The 22874-nt window shown below is 38.6% G+C and overlaps 4 protein-coding genes across 4 annotated transcripts; 2 read left to right on the top strand and 2 right to left on the bottom strand.

The window, feature by feature from the left end:
* Positions 1-7656: 7656 nt before the first annotated feature.
* LOC131437204 (small ribosomal subunit protein mS22) lies at positions 7657-9004 on the top strand. Its single transcript, XM_058606386.1, has 2 exons — positions 7657-7893; positions 7950-9004. Exons 1-2 carry the CDS (start codon positions 7773-7775, stop codon positions 8945-8947), a joined length of 1119 nt encoding a protein of 372 aa, XP_058462369.1. The 5' UTR covers positions 7657-7772; the 3' UTR covers positions 8948-9004.
* Positions 8947-9661, bottom strand: LOC131437205 (uncharacterized HIT-like protein Synpcc7942_1390). Its single transcript, XM_058606388.1, has one exon. It carries the CDS (start codon positions 9500-9502, stop codon positions 9053-9055), a length of 450 nt encoding a protein of 149 aa, XP_058462371.1. The 5' UTR covers positions 9503-9661; the 3' UTR covers positions 8947-9052.
* A 3091-nt stretch (positions 9662-12752) lies between these two features.
* LOC131437233 (THUMP domain-containing protein 1 homolog) lies at positions 12753-13902 on the top strand. Its single transcript, XM_058606418.1, has 2 exons — positions 12753-12803; positions 12869-13902. Exon 2 carries the CDS (start codon positions 12916-12918, stop codon positions 13837-13839), a length of 924 nt encoding a protein of 307 aa, XP_058462401.1. The 5' UTR covers positions 12753-12803; positions 12869-12915; the 3' UTR covers positions 13840-13902.
* LOC131437232 (kinesin-like protein KIF23) lies at positions 13877-16953 on the bottom strand. Its single transcript, XM_058606417.1, has 5 exons — positions 16768-16953; positions 15986-16711; positions 15380-15920; positions 14465-15313; positions 13877-14402 (listed from the first exon to the last, which is right to left on the bottom strand). The coding sequence occupies exons 1-5, from the start codon at positions 16776-16778 to the stop codon at positions 13941-13943; spliced, it is 2589 nt and encodes an 862-aa protein (XP_058462400.1). The 5' UTR covers positions 16779-16953; the 3' UTR covers positions 13877-13940.
* Positions 16954-22874: the final 5921 nt, after the last annotated feature.

Here is a 22874-nt window from a genome sequence, read left to right as displayed (position 1 = left end):
AGATCTCTAAAAGTGTCGAATGATCGTATTGCTCAAAATGCTCATTGCAATGACTTCATATAATTTTTTTCAAAACGTCCTTTCACTTTACTAGTACGTAATCAGTTTATATTTTTTTTAATAACTTTTTAACGGCTCTGTCCGTTTTGCTCAAATTTGCTACAGAGATCTCTAAAAGTGTAAGCAATCGAATGATCGTATTGTTCAAAATGCTCATTGCAATGACTTCATATAAATTTTTTCAAAACGTCCTTTCACTTTACTAGTACGTAATCAGTTTATATTTTTTTTAATAACTTTTTAACGGCTCTGTCCGTTTTGCTCAAAATTGCTACAGAGATCTCTAAAAGTGTAAGCAATCGAATGATCGTATTGCCCAAAATGCTCATTGCAATGATTTCATATAAATTTTTTCAAAACGTCCTTTCACTTTACTAGTACGTAATCAGTTTATATTTTTTTTAATAACTTTTTAACGGCTCTGTCCGTTTTGCTCAAATTTGCTACAGAGATCTCTAAAAGTGTAAGCAATCGAATGATCGTATTGTTCAAAATGCTCATTGCAATGACTTCATATAATTTTTTTCAAAACGTACTTTCACTTTACTAGTACGTAATCAGTTTATATTTTTTTTAATAACTTTTTAACGGCTCTGTCCGTTTTGCTCAAAATTGCTACAGAGATCTCTAAAAGTGTAAGCAATCGAATGATCGTATTGTTCAAAATGCTCATTGCAATGACTTCATATAAATTTTTTCAAAACGTACTTTCACTTTACTAGTACGTAATCAGTTTATATTTTTTTTAATAACTTTTTAACGGCTCTGTCCGTTTTGCTCAAAATTGCTACAGAGATCTCTAAAAGTGTAAGCAATCGAATGATCGTATTGCCCAAAATGCTCATTGCAATGATTTCATATAAATTTTTTCAAAACGTACTTTCACTTTACTAGTACGTAATCAGTTTATATTTTTTTTAATAACTTTTTAACGGCTCTGTCCGTTTTGCTCAAAATTGCTACAGAGATCTCTAAAAGTGTCGAATGATCGTATTGCTCAAAATGCTCATTGCAATGACTTCATATAAATTTTTTCAAAACGTCCTTTCACTTTACTAGTACGTAATCAGTTTATATTTTTTTTAATAACTTTTTAACGGCTCTGTCCGTTTTGCTCAAAATTGCTACAGAGATCTCTAAAAGTGTAAGCAATCGAATGATCGTATTGTTCAAAATGCTCATTGCAATGACTTCATATAAATTTTTTCAAAACGTCCTTTCACTTTACTAGTACGTAATCAGTTTATATTTTTTTTTAATAACTTTTTAACGGCTCTGTCCGTTTTGCTTAAATTTGCTACAGAGATCTCTAAAAGTGTAAGCAATCGAATGATCGTATTGTTCAAAATGCTCATTGCAATGACTTCATATAAATTTTTTCAAAACGTACTTTCACTTTACTAGTACGTAATCAGTTTATATTTTTTTTAATAACTTTTTAACGGCTCTGTCCGTTTTGCTCAAAATTGCTACAGAGATCTCTAAAAGTGTAAGCAATCGAATGATCGTATTGTTCAAAATGCTCATTGCAATGACTTCATATAAATTTTTTCAAAACGTACTTTCACTTTACTAGTACGTAATCAGTTTATATTTTTTTTAATAACTTTTTAACGGCTCTGTCCGTTTTGCTCAAAATTGCTACAGAGATCTCTAAAAGTGTAAGCAATCGAATGATCGTATTGTTCAAAATGCTCATTGCAATGACTTCATATAAATTTTTTCAAAACGTCCTTTCACTTTACTAGTACGTAATCAGTTTATATTTTTTTTTAATAACTTTTTAACGGCTCTGTCCGTTTTGCTCAAATTTGCTACAGAGATCTCTAAAAGTGTAAGCAATCGAATGATCGTATTGCTCAAAATGCTCATTGCAATGACTTCATATAAATTTTTTCAAAACGTCCTTTCACTTTACTAGTACGTAATCAGTTTATATTTTTTTTAATAACTTTTTAACGGCTCTGTCCGTTTTGCTCAAAATTGCTACAGAGATCTCTAAAAGTGTCGAATGATCGTATTGCTCAAAATGCTCATTGCAATGACTTCATATAAATTTTTTCAAAACGTCCTTTCACTTTACTAGTACGTAATCAGTTTATATTTTTTTTAATAACTTTTTAACGGCTCTGTCCGTTTTGCTCAAATTTGCTACAGAGATCTCTAAAAGTGTAAGCAATCGAATGATCGTATTGTTCAAAATGCTCATTGCAATGACTTCATATAAATTATTTCAAAACGTACTTTCACTTTACTAGTACGTAATCAGTTTATATTTTTTTAATAACTTTTTAACGGCTCTGTCCGTTTTGCTCAAAATTGCTACAGAGATCTCTAAAAGTGTAAGCAATCGAATGATCGTATTGTTCAAAATGCTCATTGCAATGACTTCATATAAATTTTTTCAAAACGTCCTTTCACTTTACTAGTACGTAATCAGTTTATATTTTTTTTTAATAACTTTTTAACGGCTCTGTCCGTTTTGCTCAAATTTGCTACAGAGATCTCTAAAAGTGTAAGCAATCGAATGATCGTATTGTTCAAAATGCTCATTGCAATGACTTCATATAAATTTTTTCAAAACGTACTTTCACTTTACTAGTACGTAATCAGTTTATATTTTTTTTAATAACTTTTTAACGGCTCTGTCCGTTTTGCTCAAAATTGCTACAGAGATCTCTAAAAGTGTAAGCAATCGAATGATCGTATTGTTCAAAATGCTCATTGCAATGACTTCATATAAATTTTTTCAAAACGTCCTTTCACTTTACTAGTACGTAATCAGTTTATATTTTTTTTTAATAACTTTTTAACGGCTCTGTCCGTTTTGCTTAAATTTGCTACAGAGATCTCTAAAAGTGTAAGCAATCGAATGATCGTATTGTTCAAAATGCTCATTGCAATGACTTCATATAAATTTTTTCAAAACGTACTTTCACTTTACTAGTACGTAATCAGTTTATATTTTTTTTAATAACTTTTTAACGGCTCTGTCCGTTTTGCTCAAAATTGCTACAGAGATCTCTAAAAGTGTAAGCAATCGAATGATCGTATTGTTCAAAATGCTCATTGCAATGACTTCATATAAATTTTTTCAAAACGTACTTTCACTTTACTAGTACGTAATCAGTTTATATTTTTTTTAATAACTTTTTAACGGCTCTGTCCGTTTTGCTCAAAATTGCTACAGAGATCTCTAAAAGTGTAAGCAATCGAATGATCGTATTGTTCAAAATGCTCATTGCAATGACTTCATATAAATTTTTTCAAAACGTACTTTCACTTTACTAGTACGTAATCAGTTTATATTTTTTTAATAACTTTTTAACGGCTGTGTCCGTTTTGCTCAAAATTGCTACAGAGATCTCTAAAAGTGTAAGCAATAGAGGCCAGGAGACCGATTTTGGCCATAGTACTCAATGACAAATGACCATGTCATACATCAATTTAGTGCGCACTTCAGCCAACTGGTTCTTGCAAACTTACTAGCATTTGGCAACAAAAAAGTAAAAGTTTTAAATAGACGTTGTTCGAGCGAATTGTTTGGTCAGGAGACTGGATTTTGTAGCATAAATATTTAGGTTAGCGAAAAATATAGTGTTAGCGCAACGCCTAAATCTATGTTAGTTTACATGATAATTTCCTAACCGGTACATTTTGCAAAGCTACTTATATTCTATGTTAGTGTGTTAGTTTTGCTCTTTAAAACTAGGATTAATCGATACAGCAAAATGACTCACCCAGAACCAATTGTTAGTTGCTTTTCGTCTCATAGAACTATTTTTACATCAATTTTATCTCCGAGCCCAACATTTATCTGATTCTGACCGTACCTAAAAGTTAATGACATACATAAGAATGTTGTAAAAATATGATACTTAATTCTACAGACTGTAGTTCATTTACATGAATTCGAACAGAAGTGTGGTTTTACCTAAAACGCCAAGAGAAAAATTATTAAATATTCGATAAAAAAAAAAATTCAAACTATTACACATAAAATAACCTAGCATGACCTATCACAGTTTGAAAAAAATCTTGTGATTTTTCATCTTATAAGATGCACATAAATGGAGGGTCATATCACAGACTAACAGACAGGACACTCAAATTAGATTCTTCAATCATTTTAACGGTCATTTCGAATATTCCTTCTTTTGGGACAGTACTCACATGTGTCATGATGGCGCCACGTTACCCTATCAAAAACATCCTGTCTGTCATCTAGACTGTGTTTATTTTTTTCATTTACCAACTGAGTTGCCATTCATACAGAATTACCTGTAATGTATTGATTTGTATACGTCCATGCGAATTTCATGCAGGATACAGATTTAATACATATTGCCAAAACTATTTACATAATTGTGCCTACTTCTCATCCTCCAACGCAAGACAAAATCGAACCCGTTTTGTTACATTATTTACTTGCTTCTGGTCTGCCGCCACTTAATTTCGGGTGATAACTATCAACACAATAAAAATTAGTCTAGATGAACAACGTTGAGTCAAATAAATGGTTACCAGGGCTGGCAAAATCACGATCAAAAAATCATCAAATCACGATCACTACTGATCATGAATCACTTGTGATCTTTCCTTTAAAGATCACTACTGATCTGATCTTTTTACGATCAGTTGATCAGTCATCTCCAAATCACATCTAGGACGATCGGCAATGATCTTCCGTTACACAAAATCACTGCTGATTTTGAAACACAGCTGATCTAGATTTTTGTAAGATCAATCATTGGATGATTTGATCTGTTTTGAGCATTGTGACAAAAATCAAACGTGATCGTGATCAGACATGAATGCAAATTGATTTACTTTTTAAATCTTTGATGTTGTGTTTCATCTGGTGAGGGGTGCGAAAATTGATGACAATAGAAAATTATGCATCCAACAAAAGATTAGCGGTACGTAATAGGGCGTGTCAATGGGGCTTCAAAATCAATAAATTTTGATGTTTCGAATGCGTGGAGGTGTTCAAATCGGTGAAAATTTTCTGTTTTGTCGCTTTTGGGAATCTAATGATGGGTGAAAGAGCGTGTCAATGGGGTTTGAAAATCAATAAGTTTTGATGTTTCGAATGCGAGGAGGTGTTCAAATCGGAGAAAATATTCTGTTTTGTCGCTTTTGGGAATCTAATGATGGGTGAAAGAGCGTGTCAATGGGGTTTGAAAATCAATAAGTTTTGATGTTTCGAATGCGTGAAGGTGTTCAAATCGGTGAAAATTTTCTGTTTTGTCGCTTTTGGGAATCTAATGATGGGTGAAAGAGCGTGTCAATGGGGTTAGATTCGGGAGCTAGAAAAACAAAATGAAAAAAATTGTCACTCACTTCTCTGAGATGATGTGACCGATTTTCACAAACGGAAGGTCTTATGGTCCCATAGATCGCTATTGAATTTTATCTCTATCCAACTTCCGGTTCCGGAATTACAAGGAAATATGTGAAAATCTATGAGAAAATGCGAACTCAATTATTTCGGAAATTTCTCAACCGATGTTTACAAACTAAGATGCGAAAGAAAGTTCTTAAAATTCTTTTAAAAGTCCCCGAAATGTTGATCCAGATCAGTCTTCCGGCACCGGTATTACAGTGCGATTAGTAAAATATTTCAATTTCATGAGTATTTTCACAAGCGATGGCGAAACGAGGTGAACATTTTTATAAAATTTACTGATAAATTCATCTAGTTGGCAAGATCTTGTTAGTTGGTGGATATATAAATCTACCTTGGGACTACTAGTGCCCGGTTTTCGCTTCCGAACGCACCGGTAATAGGGTAACATAGGTATTTTGGCCCGCTTTAGGATCGATTTTATTTTGGCCCACTTTATAAAAATATTCACCAAATGTTTTATTATCTTTGAAAAATCCTTTCGCAATAGGTAATTTAATGTGATTAGCTTCAAACTGATGCAACATGGGTTACCTAAGATCAATTGAATCCATATAGTTTGTTAGGTGGGCCAAAATATATGAAGCCAAAATACCTCTGTTACCCTAGTGAAGAAAAGCTTCAAAAACGGAACTGACTTCAATTTCTCAGCAACGGTTAAACCGATTTTCACAAATCATGATTCAAATTATAGCTCTCAGTCCCCCGCCTAACACAGAGCGTACTTTGTTCAATTCTGTAAAGCGTGCAGGTTTGCACATTTAAATCTATATTAACTTGACATGACGGTTTACAAATGAAGTTTGAAAAAAAAAATCTTGACAAAATCTTCTAGTGATATTTTTGAAAACATAAGTAATATGAGAAAGGCATCATTACACCACTAGGTGAATAAAAAAGGATTTTTTTTAAACAAAACAATCGGACTAACCGTCCAGCGTGAGTTTTTAAATACAACTAATTTATATATGAATTTTAAGATTAGTTCACACTTTTCTTACATCTATGTTAGTTCCCTATGCTATACATTTACCCCTTATTCGAGAATTTTCAAATAGGAAAGAATATCGATGAGTTTTTGCTTATTCTTTCGCACGCACATAATGTCAACACACAAGAAATAAAAATGTTTAACAAAACTGGCACAAAATCTCGCGAAAGAAATGCTTTCTAACTGATTATTTTGCCAAATGCATAGTAAAATCATTTATCTACAATCGTATGTTTTTGATTTTTCGTGAATCGGGTTAGTATTAGAGAAATTTGCAATTTAGGGTGAAATTGTTCTTTATCGTAGCATTCATTGACATAAAACGAAGTTCGAAATACAATTTTGATTAATTTTCACATCTTCTGCATAATTTTTGATGCAACGAATCTGATTTATACAAAAATGACGACACTAAATCTCGACGTTTCATGAAATTTCAGGACTTTGGACATCGAAACTTTTTTTTTTCGATTTCGAAAATCTATTTTTATAGTTCTGGAAAGTCGAAAATGTCTCTTTTGAAAAAGGAGGAAATATGATGGACGTTCATTATTCATTTTCAGAATGTATGCACAAGTTTTAATGCCACGAAATAGTTTTATACAAAAATGACGATGAAGATGTTTGCTAGAACCGCATTTATTTCAAGGTGCTTAGTTATAATACTTGATTTTATCCATACATTCACGATAAAAATAAAAGCGCATGAAATTTTCATGTTCGGAAAAAGCCTCAAACTCGTAATTGAAGTCTAATATATTCTTACTGATAATCAAAACGACAGTTATTTCTACTGCAACACGGGATTTCAAAATACTACACTTGTGGCAAATTAAAAAGAATTTTTATTTAAAAATCGTAATTATTATTATTTCAATTCAACCATATTTATGGTAAAATATAGAATAAGGCTAGTGTTCTATAGTAAAATTTACAGAAATATTCTTGCTGTTTTAATGAGTCACTGGATTTAAATATTGATTAAATTAAAAATTGCTATGCAAATCAAAAGGAATTCATAGTATTTTCAAACATTGTTTTGTTTAATCGAAGAAAATTCTTGTAAAACTTACTATTCATCAGAATAGAAATTTGAAAAACATTTTTGTTTTCGAGTCTACCAGAAAATTTTTTTCAGTGTAGATATGTAAAATTTGTGTATAGAAACACTTGAAGAACAGTGTTCATTTTTAGTAGTGTATAACGCCTGTAACACTACCTAAATGACATGTTAGAAAAAAATGTGATTACTTTGCCCTAAATGAAAATATTTTAGGACAAAATATCCGTAAAACAACAATTGGAACGTAAAACATGCTGAAATTATCAACCAGTGGGAAACTCCTTCTGGAGACTATTAAAACGAAGCATCCTTTCTACGCTAGTAGATGTTTTTGTTCTGTTTCAACTGACGCAGAAACAAATCTGTCATATGGTAAGTCGAGTGATCTCTATTTAGAGAACCACAAAATAATACCACTAAATTTACAGACAAGAATCCTGGGCCTGTGTTTTTACGAAAAGATGTCCAAAAATTGCTAGGGTCAATCACTAGACTCGAATTGGACAAAATATTCCGCAAACGCTCGGTTAAAGACAACACCGTAGAATACAAATTCATGACGGACGATCAGTTGCGTGAAGAGGTAAAAAAATCGATTGGTCTGGCTGGAAGGATGCTCCAGATGCCACCGATTGTCCACGAAATGCAAGACAATCCCCGAGTGTTGGCCAAAGAAGGAGCTTTAAAGGGTTTTTCCGATGTTAAAATAGTGTTCACAGATATTACTCACGGATTGAAGAACAGCAAAAGAACGATTGTGGAACGATTAACGGACGGTACACTGCAGGAAGCATCCTTCGAGACACGGAAGCGTTTGAATCAGATCTATTTTCCATTAAAAGGAAGGCACATTAGAATGCCAAGTATGTTTGAGGCCAGCGAACTTAACAAAATACTGGCGGCGGGTGATCATGAATTCATTCTGGATCGGGCGTGTATCCAGTTCGAGCCTTATGAAAAAGATTATCACCGTGTGACTGCCACTGTGTACCAACACGTGAACGAGAACAAATTATTTGATTCGCTGCGATCCACCCGACATTTCGGACCAATGAGCTTCTTTTTGACGTGGCACCGTTCAGTGGACGATTTGTTGTTAGATATGATCAAGAGAGAATACTTTAGAAACGGCGTCGAGCTTATTGTACTGTATTGTACACTTCATGATGTAAAAGTGAATTTGGACAGCTTCGAGCAAATAAAGCAGCACATCCTCGGCACAGAATCACCGGCTTTTGAGTTGGAAGATAGAACCACCGAACAATTGCAGCAAGATGAGAAATATCTTTCACTCATCGAACAGTTCGTAATCGAGCATTGTTTGAAAAAAGTACAACTCAATCTGGCAATTGCAACAGGTCGAGAAATGCTTCACGAACGAATGCAGCTGGCTGAAGGAATTCGGAACATGCACGGTAGACAATAAAGCTTTTGATAATATATAGATAAGAACTAGATACAAGTAATAAAAAGATCCGTGGAACTTCGCATAATTCAATGACCTAACTAGGAGTCGTAATAGCATCCATCTCTATCCCGGTGGCCAACCCAGTTGGCGTCCTCCAATAACATGAAGATGTAAATGATACACGGACTGACATCCATGGTCTCCATTGTTAATAACAAGTCGAAATCCTTGTGGTGCTCTATCTTTCCCCAACTGCCCAGCAACTTGCATTAGGTGTCCAAATGTTTCCACGTCCGTTTCGGTACCATCCGTCAACTTTGAAATGCACCGTTTTGGAATCACTAGAAAATGAACCGGTCCCTGAGGAGATACATCATTGAAGGCAAGGCACTTGTCATCCTCATAGATAATATCAGCCGGTATCTGCCTCTTAATTATTTTATCGAAGATGGTATTCGCATCAGTAATCGGTGGTTTCGGATTGTGGGTCGAAAACATCCGGATCTGTTGTCCGACGCTTACGGGTTGTATTAGACGTTGCCAATCACGCACGGAACACAATAAACGATTCATTTCGACATCGACTATTCTCAACTCTGTTTTAAGAATCTAATTTTTTTTCTTTGTAGTGTCACTATAAGGACGGCTAAGACCGCTCACGGTCCATCTTGCCTAAGAATCTGCTTAGATCTGGATGGATTTTCATCAAATATGGTGACATTGATAAGTACAATAATGTCAAAGGCACTTCCAATGCGATGCGACTTTTCGAACCGGTTTGATAATTTGTAAACAAACCCTCTCGGAACGAAATCGCCATAACGCATACCGATAAATCCCTCTAAGAAAAGAACGTCCAAAGGAAGTTCTTCATTGGTCCAATTCGTTGGACTATTGGTCCGATGAATGTCCAATAAATCATCCAATGGGAGGCCAAATCGGAATATTCGTTAGCCGATTTTGAAACAGACTATTTCGTTTGAAAAAATTCGTTGAACCATTTTCAATATGAGGGGCGTTGGACTAGTTTTACTGAAGAATTTGGAAGTTTCTAACTACCTATTTTTGCTTTTCTCGAATGCTATGCAATCACTGCGAGTTTTTTTAGTCACTCCATCTCCGCTGACTTGGGCGATAAAAAAAAAGTCCCAAGGATTACTTTGACGCCCCATTAAAATTGTTGCGCCCGAGGCGAATGCCCCCTTCGCCCCCCCTCCCCTACGATACGCCAATGCCTTACCTAACAACTGTAGTTCTGGGGTGTCCTTTGCTGTATCAAGCATACGTCTCCACATAACTCGGCCCATGGCTGCTCGTCGCCAGCCACTCAATGCACGTATGCTTCTGAGATCACCTTGATCGATCCACCTTGCTCCTCTTCTTCTTGTACCAGTCGGATTAGATTCCAGAACCATTTTCAATGGGCTATCGTCCGACATCCTTATGACAAGCCCAGCTCATCGTAGACGTTCGATTTTAGCTGTCCGTTCGATGGGAGGTTTTCCTAGCAGCTGTTGCAATTCGTGATTTATACGACTTCCATCTGCACTTCGCCATAGATGATCCTCATTACCTTTCTGTCCAGAACACTACGGGCGCGTTGGTCCTCTGCCAACATAGTCCAGGTCTCGTGGCCATAGAGAACAACCGGTCTAATGAGCGTTTTGTAGATGGTCAATTTCGGGCAGTGGCGTACTTTTCTCGATCGAAGGGTTTTTTTCTTAGTCCAAAGTACGCACAATTCTCTGCCAAAATACGTCTCACAATTTCTCTGCTGGTGTCATTATCGGCGGACACAAATGAGCCCAAATACACGAACTCGTCAACCACCTCGATATCGTCACCGTCTATCAGTATTCATGATGTGAGACGTAGTGTTTCTTCTCTAGAGCCTCTTCCTCTCATGTATTTTGTTTTTGACGCATTTATGGCCAGTCCGATACGCCTAGCTTCAGCTTTCAGTCCGATGTAGGTTTCCGTCATCTTCTCAAAGTTACGTGTCACAATATCAATATCGTCTGCGAAACCAAAAAGTTCTACGGACTTTTGGAAGATCGTGTCACTCGTGTCGATTTCCGCTCTGCGAATCACACCTTAAAAGGCAATATTGAACAAGATACAAGAGATTCCATCACCTTGCCGTAGCCCTCTTCGAGATTCGAAGGGACTCGAAAGCGTCCCAGATACTCGGACGTAGCACATCACTCTATCCATCATTGCTTTGACCAATCGCGTCAGTTTATCCGGGAACCGTATTCGTGCATGATCTGCCATAGCTGTTCTCGATCGATTGTTTCGGATACCGAGTATCATATTTTTCGTTCAACAAATCTGGAAGACAGAAGTCCATTGTTGAGCCTTCTTCAATATGAGGAGTTGGAGCCTCGTTGGACTAGTTTTAGTGGAGGATTTTTAATGTTTTAACCACTTTTTTTAAATGAACACTACAATACTTTTACTTCATGCAGGGTAACAACAAGATAACACCCAAGGGGACGGGTATAGCGTGATGGGTAAAACGATGCCTTTCACGCAGTCCGCCTGGGTTCGATTCCTAACCCCGCACATAGGGTCAAAACGTTTTTCTGGCCCGAAGAGGTGAATGACCTCAAGGTTAAAACCTCTATAATGGAAACAAAAAAAAGATAACACCCACTATTTTTGTAGGAGTAAATACAACACCAAACCATTCCTGCCAACTGAATGATTATTTCGTGTAGTATGCCGTTCAACAAACGCTCAACGACCAAAATTTTGGTTTAGGTAATTCATGGGCACCGGTTTGTGCTAAAGCGCACATGGCTGTTTTGATTGTTTCACGTTTCGCATTCAGCTAATCAGTGCCTGAGACGTCTGAGACGTCAGGATAGACATTGCACTACGGTGCAAATAAGTGATTTGCGAATAGCAAATACTTTACATCTGCTTTGCGGATTATGTTGATGCACGAGGTGGTATTAGCAGTCCAACATAATCTGCTAATGCACTGATGAGCTGAATGCGAAAAGTAAAACAATCAAAGTTTGTGCTTTAGCATAAACCGGTGCGCACGAGGTACCAAAACCTAAATAACTAGTTCAACTAGTTGAAAATGGCTCAACAATGGACCTCTGTCTGCCGGGTTTGACGAACAAAAAAATGGCGCTCAGTTCGATGGCTGTTTCAAAATTGGCAAACGAAAGGGACTCCCATTGGACGATTTATTGGACATTCACCGGATTAACGTTTCAACGTTTTGAACCAACGGAGGCCTTCAGTTGAACGTTTTTTTTTCTAAGAGGGACTGCGCATACATAATAATATCCCACTTAGAAAAAAACGTTCAACGGTGGTCCTTCATTGGTCCAATACGTTGGATCATTGGTCCAATGAAAGTCCAATCGATCGTTCAACGGGAGGCCAACACGGGACCTTCGTTTGCCGATTTTGAAACAGACCGTTGAACCGAATGCCATTTTTTTCGTTCAACAAACGCGGCAGATAGAGGTCCATTGTTGAGCCATTTTTAACATGAGGAGTTGGAGCCCCGTTGGACTAGTTTTACTGAAGAATTTCTGAAGTTTTTTCCACTTATTTGTTTAAACTAACACTACATACCTGCACAATACTTCTACTTCTCGTAGAATAACAACAAATTTTCTTTCTGTGTAAAGGTAACACTTAGTTTTCACACTATTTTTGTAAGAGAAAAAACAACAACAAACCGTTCCAGCAAATTTAACGAATGTTTCGTGCAATATGTCGTTCAACAAGCGCTCAAAAATCAACAAAATTGAACGGCCTGCTGAGAGGGATATTATATTATGACAGTTCAAACCGGTTTGAAAATTTGTAAACAAACCCTTTCGGAACGAAATCAACATAACGCGTACCGGTAATACATTCGCAACGAGTTTTAGAAATTTGACGAAACCAACCGTTTTCTATTGTTCTTTCTAGTGATCAGCTAATCCTTGAATCAGTCGTTCTTTGCATTGCTTGAGCTGATGTCTGCCGAATCGAAGCGTCCCAGGATGGACAATAGCAAACCCGCGAAGAAAGGCAAAACGGACACTCGAAACTACTACGCCAAGGCATACGGCTCTCACAAGAAGTCTTACTTGGAACCAGGGCAGCATGGCTTTCTGGTAACTTGTAATATGAGAGAGAAAGAATGCGTTCGAGACAGCTTTCGTTTGCTCAATGAATACGCGGATGAATTGTACGGGAAAATAGGAGGAGAGGATCTTGCAAAAAAAGTTCCCGCTGTCGACGATCAAGATGACGAGGAAGACATTTCCGTTCTGGTAGAGAAACAGGCTGAGACCGTCCGGACCGAGAAGCGTCAGTTCCGGTTTGAGTCAGTCGAAACCGGAGCCAAAAACTGTTGCTTCATTACAACCGTTCTGAATGATCCAAAGGAGTTAGCGTTAAAAATTGTCCGCGATTTGACTGAAAGCAAGAAGTTGAAAAGTCGCAACATTTTGCGGCTAATGCCGATCGAGGTGGTAACCAAGGCCAATCTGAAGGACATCATCGACGCGGCTGGAGGATTATTCGACCGTTACTTCCTAAAGGAACCGAAGACGTTTGCCATCGTGTTCAACCGACGGTACAACAATAGTATCGACAGGGACGGCGTGATCAATGAGCTGGCTGGTTTGATCAGTGCCAAAAATATCGGAAATAAAGCAAACCTGAAGCATCCGGAGTTGGCCGTCATTGTTGAGATTATCAAGGGACTGTGTCTCATCAGCGTTGTGCCGGAGTACTACGAGTTCCGGAAGTACAATTTGGTGGAGATTTGCTCCCAGAAGGAAGAACAGACGAAGGAAACTACCGAACAAACGCAAGAAACTGCTCCGGATCAAGACCCCAAGGTTGATCATGATTTATCTGAGGAACTGATTACGAAGGAAACGAACAATTAATTTTGTTGTTTTTATTTAAATTTTATTTTATGCTTTCGATCATAAACAAAAATTAAAACTGAATTTCTTGGAATGATATTTACATAACTATTAAGTATTTCTCAGTGCCTTGGTTTCTTCCCACCGCTTCCGCCATGCCCTTCGATGGCCGTGCTGCATTTAGAGCTAGTAGTTTGCAGTTCGGCCAGTGTAGGAGCAGATGAAATGGGATTGCTTGGCCGCTTGCGCCGGCTGGGGGACTTCGAAGGAGAATACTGCTTTAAACATTCAACGTCGTTGAAGATAACCTGTGCTCCGCCGCCGGTTGTCGGAATAACGTCACCTTTGAAGATCTTGGTTTCAACCTCCCCCTCGGTGTCAGCATCCTGCGAAATCAAACAATATTTTGATGCTTTTGCGTTGGTAACATCGCGAGCATCGGTCAGTTTCGTAACCGACTTTCGATTTGTGTAGTAAGGCTGCAGAATGGTTCCGAGTGGAACGGGATTAGCAGCCCGGTGTTCCAGCCAGCGTTCGCCAGTAGAACGAGAACGGCGATGGCGTGGATTTGCGACAGCGACTCCCTGTAGAAAATAAATGACAGATTAGAATACAGTGAATGATGCGGTGTTGCTAGAATTGTTACCCTGGCTGATCGTGGAGTATGTAAAACTCCGTTGGCTCGCACTGCTGCTCCTCGGCTGGAAACAGGTGTAGCCAATTCATCGACGCTGTTAGAACGACCCACTTTCTTTAGCGGAGTTTCGCCTTTTATAATCTCCGAGACCAAACGAAGTCGTTCGTCTTTTTCGCGCATTTCTTCTTTCAATTTATTCTTCTGTTCCTGTAGCTTCAATTCCAACTCCCGGCTCATCTTGGTCTCGACAGCCATTTTTGAATTGTACTTCTTTTGCTGCCGTTCGCTGTCAATTTTCAGCCTATTCAGGCTTTGCACTTTCTGATCGAGCTGCTGTTCCAGTATTCGAACCTGTTCTTCCAAAGCTCGATTGCGCTGGTTCGATTCGTCAATTAAACTTTCGAAATGAACAATTTTCTTCTCTAGTTCTCTTGTTTTCTGCTTGTTGTAGTTGAGCACACCTTTGATTGAAGTATTTTCCGCCTTCAGTGCCACATTCTCACGCTCCATCTCCAGCAGATTCATTCGGAACCGATCCTGCCGCCGATCGAAATCATCGCATAACGATTTTCGTTTGGAGATCCGAAGCTCGAGAACTTTGACCAACTCTTGTATTAATTCATGCGACTCGGGGCTGTGCATTTTTATCTCCGGGAAATTTGGTCCCAAACTGTATACCAAACCCAAATCAATCTCCATCTTGGCAGCCGCCTCCTGGTGACGTTTCTCCAAGTCACTCAGTGCTACCTTATAGATTTGATTGGCTTTACGACGACCGGGGGTTAATCCGACATCCACCTTCACAGGAGTCGGTCTTGCAATCTGCACATCCTGTGTCATTTCAGCAAATTTCATTACCTAGAAAATGCGGCGAAACATAAACTTGTAAGAAACGCAAACGCCTTCAAATATGACAATGAATACCTGAGCCGTTTCGTCATAATCCTCCGCTCTGGGATTGACACAGACAATCATTCGCACCTGGCCTTCGCCGTCGAAATAATTCTTGAACAGATGAGTAATTTTCGATTCACGGTACGGCACTTTCTTGGAACTACCCGTCATTTGGTTTTCCCTCAGTATCTCCAGACACGTTCGTAAGGTCATCAGACTGTTGTTGATATTGCCAGCCTCCCTCAACCGCTGGCCCGTGTTTCCCGTTCGATTCGTTCTTTCACTTCCCGCCAGGTCCACCAGTGACAGTTGACTCACGGTTATTGCATTTCGGTCTTGCATTACGTGTTCACCTTGATTATCGACCGGTGCCTGCACCAGCCGGATGGTGAACACCGAATGCGAACGACTCGATTCGGCATTCAGAATCGTATGGCCAACACGTTTCCGCTTCTGCCCGAACAGAAACACTTCCAGGGCTTCATCCATTGTTTTCACCTCAATCTCGGTAACGCCATGGACAAACATATTTCGGTTCGCATCCTCTCGGACCATTTTGCTCTGCAGTGTTCTATAAATAACAAGAAATAAAAAAAAATCAACAAGCCTTCCCAAACGTAAAAACAGAACCCTCACTTCTGGATAGTCGTTTCTTCTAGCAAATCGTACACGCTATTATTGTACACTTCAACATAGGTGATAAACACCGAATAAATATTATCTTCATCGATTCCGCTGACCTCGGATGGGTCCACCGACGCCTTCGAGGCTATCTCCGGGTCGATGTCCTTCCGTTTGTTCCGATTAAGTTTGGAATGTAATTCTGCCTGACGTTCAAGCATGGCATCAGCGTCCGAAAGTATGTCGAATCCGTTTAACCGGTCCGGTTTGAAAATAAACTTTTTTGCCTGATAATCTGCGATGGTCCGGAACAGTGCATCCAAACATCGGGGCATGATGCCCCGATGTTGCATGTCACCCGTCATGGTGTAGGTTTTCCCACTTCCGGTCACACCGTACGTGAACAGCAGACCGTTCTTGCCACGGATCAATGCCTCCACTAGTGGCTGTGCCACCGCGCCGTAAACCTCATGCTGGGATGAGGCTGGTTCGAATACATGCCGGAACAGATACTGGGTTTCCTTCAAGTTGGAAATTTTGTAGTTGATGGCAATTTCAGGCGGCGTTAAGACGACCATATTGTGAGCGGCTACCCGCAGACAGGACAGATCGGATTCGCATGGTAACGGACGAACCCGACAGTACACCTGGACGGGATCGCTTGGCAACTTGTTGCCAGAATTTCCACGACTTGACAGAGGCGTTGCCTTCGGAAATACCTTGATGGGCGTTTTCTGTCGCCTGCAATATGAATTAATAGTCATTTACACTTCTTTCATCGAACATAAATCACTTACATCGTCTTCATTTTCGAAACAATGATATTTGGTCAGTATGTAGTAAAGTTTTTTCATTAATTCACAACAAAAATACGAGCAAAACAGGCAAAGGATAATGAATTTCCACTGGTTTTCACTGTTCTAACGGGATAAAAGACCGTTGTGTTAAAGTTCGTTACAAAACATCTACAAGCGAAACTTCTGCTCCGGTTGCTATGTATGCGGTAGTATGCGAAGCTGCTGATGCCGATGCTGCAACATAGTTGACCTAATCGAAAAAGTTACGCATTTTGGTAATGGATCGAGGGGTGTCCGACGCAACAAAAAGTGAAACATTGAAAATCAGCTATTTTTCAAAGAAGGGCGAATCTAACATTGACAGCAAATGTAGAAAAACGTCGACGAATGTTTCGACTTTGGTTTCAAATCCAATATAGAAATTATCGTATATTCTCAGATCAATTTTTGATTAGTCGATGAACTCTTGGTTTATCTTTAAAAGGTATGCAAATTTTACCACTTTCCTTCTATATATATACTGAATAAATCAACATAAAAAGAATTTCGCCCTTTATCGATATGTTTATTTTTATGCTTCCTGTGTGACTTATAAATCTACGCCCTTGCGCATTTTTCGTGAAATTTGTTGATTTTCGCAACTCTCGGTAGATTTTTCAATAGGGCGTATAAGCAAGTGACAGTTTCTCTTTAATCACTCTCTCTTTCGATTATTGTGATGTGATTAAAAAGATTTTCTTTGATATCACGATTCTGTTTGAAAGTCGAACGTTTCGGGTATCATTTCATGCAAAGAGCTGAGTGATAAACATGGAAACCGCTTGGTAATTAATAGAAGAGAAAGTATACAAAGAGAAACTGTCACTTGCTTATACGCCCTATTGAAAAATCATCCGAGAACTAAGATAAATCTGCGGGTAATTTTATGGTCTCATTTACTATTCCCAGTAGTAAAAGGTTCGGAAAACATCTGAAACAAAGAAAATACATAGTTTCGCCCTTCCTTACTAGTAATTGAAGTATCGCCCTGTTTGTTGGCATGGAACACGGAGGGCGAAACTTACGTAAACAAATGGAATGACAGTTTCGTCCTTTATAGTTTTTTGTATTACTTAGATGAAATTTTTTATGGAATCCGAATTTTTAGAAAAAAGTGCATGATTTTCAAGCATTTATTGATAGGTGAGAGAAACTCGATTTGTTTATTTTTGTAAGATTCGGCCGTCTTTGAAAAACAGTTGAAATAATTTGCATGCTAGTATCACGTGTAAAGCATTTGAACTATCACTAGGGTAAAACAGGTATTTTAGTCCACTTTAGACTTCCTAAGGTACAATTGTGCGATATTGTGAAATTAGTGTCTTAATTCAATACAATATGGTCAAATGTCAAACGAAGATTACTTATACACATCTTTTCCACGATATGAAGCATGTTGTGATATAATACTATCGAGCTTATGTTTGTAATTGTTGATTTCAAATATCGTGCTTTTTATTTATTTCCGGCACCCTAACTTTATTTTGACCAGTATACATTTTGTTATTCTCCAAGTCTAAAAATCACTTTAGCGATAGCTGGATCAAAACAGATGGAAGACTCATCACGTGTAAAGCATTTGAACTATCACTAGGGTAAAACACGAGGAAAAACGATTGCGAAAATTCTTAATTTTTCGTCATCCGTAGGTATCAACTGACTGCCACATTTGAATAAATTATTTTTGGTAAAAATATCTACAAAATGTTGTAATAATAGAAAAATCTTTCCGCAATATTATTTAAAAGATAGTTTTATTCCGGCTTATATGCGTACAAGCTTTACTTGGCCGATTGAGCCGATTTTTTAAATAAAAGATTTTTGTTTGTATTGGATCTCGTTGTCCCCATTTTCCCAGGGGGAGAGGAGCTACCATTTCCCTCCTGCGATGATTGAGGGGCTTGTCTCGTTATCCATTGCCGCATCGGTGGTATTGTTGTCGATTCCCGTCTTCTTTTCGTTTCTAGTTGCTGTAGATGCGCCTTGTTGTACATTGTTCTATAGGGGATGATGGTGAATTCGTTGAAGGGGATGCTTCATTGTTGTTGGTGGCTGTCACAAGTGTACTGGGGTCGCTTGGGGTTGGCGTGAAGGAAGCACCGTTGTCTTTTGGTGTAGAAGTCTCCCTGTTTAGTTTATCGCATGGCTTTCTATAGTGAACAGCTTTTTGGCATTATTGACATGTGGCCATCTGATTGTCATAGGTAACGCTTGAAGGAAGATCATGCACACGCAATTCTACACACGTTTAATGTCAAGATGCATTTGCTCCATAAGCAAACCTTCAAGTTCTCGTATCGAAGGTCGAATTTTGCACTGCCTGAAGTCAATAATAATATTGTTCACTACACAATACTGTACTTGGTTTCTTCCGTCCCGAACGTAAGTGGTTTTGTTTTATCAACTGACTTGAATGAGATGAGAAAGCAAACTCCTTTCCGCAATTGGCATATTGTCGCAAAACTGAAATGTAGAGGCGCTGCTTTTTTTAGAGATGATACTTTAAGCAAGAGCTGTCAAATCGGTAGGAAAATTTCTAATTACTCCATCTTTTCAACGATTTCTTATGAAAACGGGCGAATTCATTCGAAAAATCATAGTAGGAGTTGAAGAAAATGTTTTTACTCTGAGGTGGTAATGTTGATCTTAGTTCATTGCGGGAAATCTACCGTTTATTCAGAATAGAGCATTAAACTTGGTTTGATACCATTTTTTCAAATGCCTGGAAATAACAAATAAAGTATCCAAAATGAATAGTACTCGATCGCTATACATTCTAGTACTCGAGAAATCAACATTACACTGGTTTCTGCTTAAAAAATGTTGATCCGAAAAAACCTAACCTTACCCAATTTCACACATTTCAGAAGATTTTCTATATTTAATCGTAGTTTACACTAAAAAAAGTAGTAGGTAATCACTTTGAAATCGATTTTCTTCTACTCCGCGTGTACTTTTATTGCTGATATCTATTTGTACTAATGAATAAACGATAAAAATGTTGCAAATCACTACTGGCGATATGCAAATTTCCGAAAGAATTCTCCTTTTCTTGGTTCCATTTTTCATTGGCAGCTGTCGTTACCGGTAAATCAGCTTTGCAACAATGTGCCAATAGGTAATTTAATGTGAGAAGCTTCAAATTGATGCAACATGGATTACTTTTTTTTTTTTTCAAATAAAATTTTTATTAGGCTCATTTGCTTTAGCTTAACGTGGCCGATTGTCTTGTTGTTAGGGAGAGAGAAAGGGATGCCGTATTACGGGGCGGCATACTCCCCAGTTAGTAAGGGGACATAGGGAGGGTGGGACCTACACAGTATTGAATTGAAATTTGAATACATCATTGGTTTGTGGCATACATCTTTTAGACACATTTTGCGTTCGATGAATCTTCATGTTTTTCAGCTTGTAGCAATGAAGAGATTATTCTGGATTGGGATGCTTCGTTGGTGTGTTCTGACGTTGATGTGACGTTTTTGGGTAGCTTCCAGCAACTCAGTCAGTTCAAGGCAGGTGCATGCTCCGAAGCATCGTTTACACAGGCCATACTTCCAGCAACGTAAAGAAGAGTGCGGTAGAGCTGTAGACGAGAAAGAGATAGGGAGAGCACTAAATTTGAGCATTGATAGTTTTCAAGAAGTTATAGATGAGAGTCATATAAGGAAGATTTCGAGTTGCCAAGACGTCGCGGACTGGTACGAAGGGTGGTATACCTCGGGCCCGAAGGGAACCTATGAGTTGGGACCTGGCATCACAATACTCGACACATGTCCAAACAACATGTTCGATGTCATGATAACCCTCACCGCAAACGCAGACACCACTCTCAGCGAGCCCCACACGACGGAGATGCGCGCTGAACATATAATGATTAGACATGAGCCTTGACATTACACGAATAAAGTCTCGGCTCACGTCCAACCCCCGGAACCAAGCTTTCGTCGATACCTGTGGGATTATTGAGTGTAACCATCGTCCCAGAGTTCCACTATTCCATGTATTCTGCCAGCTAGCTAGAGTTTTCTGACGACAGCAACTGAAAAATTCATTGAAGCAGATTGGTCTTTCATAGATATCACCTTCTAGTGCGCCCACCTTGGCTAACGAGTCCGCCCTCTCATTGCCCTGTATGGAACAATGTGAGGGGACCCAAACCAAGGTAATCTGGTATGATTTTGCAGATAAAGCACTCAATTGTTCCCGTATTTTCCCCAGGAAATACGGTGAGTGCTTTCCAGGCTTCACTAAACGGAGAGCCTCAATGGAACTGAGACTGTCCGATACAATGAAGTAGTGATCTGTGGGCAGAGTGTCAATGATCTCAAGGGTATACTGAATTGCAGCTAGTTCTGCGACGTAAACTGAAGCTGGATCACTGAGTTTATAGGAAGCGGTGAAATTTACATTGAATATACCGAAGCCAGTGGACCCGTCTAGATATGATCCGTCAGTGTAAAACATTTTATTACAGTCGACTTCTTTAAATTTATTATTAAAAATTTTTGGGATCTCTTGAGGGCGTACAGGATCCGGGATTCCACAAATTTCTTCTTTCATGGATGTGTCGAAAAGCACAGTAGAATTAGAAGTATCCACAAAATGAACACGATTGGGAACAAACGAAGAAGGATTTATATTCTGAGCCATGTAGTCAAAATACAAGGACATAAAACGGGTTTGTGAATTAAGCTCGACGAGCTTTTCAAAGTTTTCTATCACCATCGGATTCAAAATGTCGCATCGGATTAGCAGTCGATATGAGAGATCCCAGAACCTGTTTTTCAACGGTAAGACGCCCGCCAGCACTTCAAGACTCATCGTATGGGTTGATTGCATGCAACCCAAGGCAATACGTAAACAACGATACTGAATTCTTTCCAGTTTAATGAAATGAATATTCGTAGCGGAGCGGAAACAGAAACATCCATATTCCATTACTGACAATATCGTCGTTTTGTACAACCTGATCAGGTCTCCTGGGTGAGAGCCCCACCAAGTTCCGGTTATTGTACGAAGGAAATTGATTCTCTGTAGGCATTTTCGTTTCAAATACCTAATGTGACATCCCCAGGTACCTTTGGAATCGAACCAGACCCCGAGATATTTAAATGTGAAAACCTGAGCTATGGTTTCACCCCCTAGTTGAAGCTGTAGTTGCGCAGGTTCTCGCTTCCTTGAAAATACAACCAGCTCAGTTTTCTCCGTAGAGAACTCGATACCCATTTGAAAAGCCCATGTCGACAAGTTGTCGAGGGTATCTTGCAATGGTCCTTGGAGATCGGCAGCTTTGGGTCCTATAATAGACACAACACTGTCGTCGGCAAGTTGTCTTAGCGTGCAAGATGTGTTGATACATTCATCAATGTTATTTACGTAAAAGTTGTATAAAAGGGGGCTTAAGCATGAGCCCTGAGGAAGACCCATGTAACTGAATCGCTTTGTCGTCAAATCACCATGCTCAAAATGCATGTGTTTCTCGGACAATAGATTATATAAAAAGTTGTTCAAAACTGGTGAAAGACCATGCTGATGCAACTTCTCAGATAGAACGTTAATGGAAACTGAATCGAATGCCCCCTTGATGTCGAGGAAAACTGATGCCATTTGTTCTTTACGAGCAAATGCCATTTGAATTTCTGTTGAGAGCAACGCTAGACAATCGTTCGTTCCTTTGCCCCTGCGGAACCCAAATTGTGTACCTGAAAGCAATCCATTTGTTTCGACCCAATTGTCTAGACGGAAGAGAATCATTTTCTCCAACAATTTCCGAATACAGGAAAGCATAGCAATCGGCCGATACGAATTGTGATCGGAGGCTGGTTTTCCAGGTTTTTGAATAGTAATAACTCTCACTTCTCTCCATTCGTGTGGGACAATATTACCCTCGAGGAACTTGTTGAATAAATTCAACAAGCGCCTTTTGGCAGAGTCGGGCAGATTTTTCAACAAGTTGAATTTAATTCTGTCTAACCCCGGGGCTCTATTGTTACACGACAAGAGCGCAAGTGAGAACTCTACCATCGAAAACGGTGTTTCGTTTGTATTCAATGTCGCGACGCGGGATA

Source organism: Malaya genurostris, chromosome 3 (assembly GCF_030247185.1).
Source record: "Malaya genurostris strain Urasoe2022 chromosome 3, Malgen_1.1, whole genome shotgun sequence".
Classification (NCBI taxonomy): domain Eukaryota; kingdom Metazoa; phylum Arthropoda; class Insecta; order Diptera; family Culicidae; genus Malaya; species Malaya genurostris.
The sequence above is the reverse complement of the archived record's forward strand: the minus strand, read 5'-3'. Positions and strand labels throughout refer to the sequence as shown.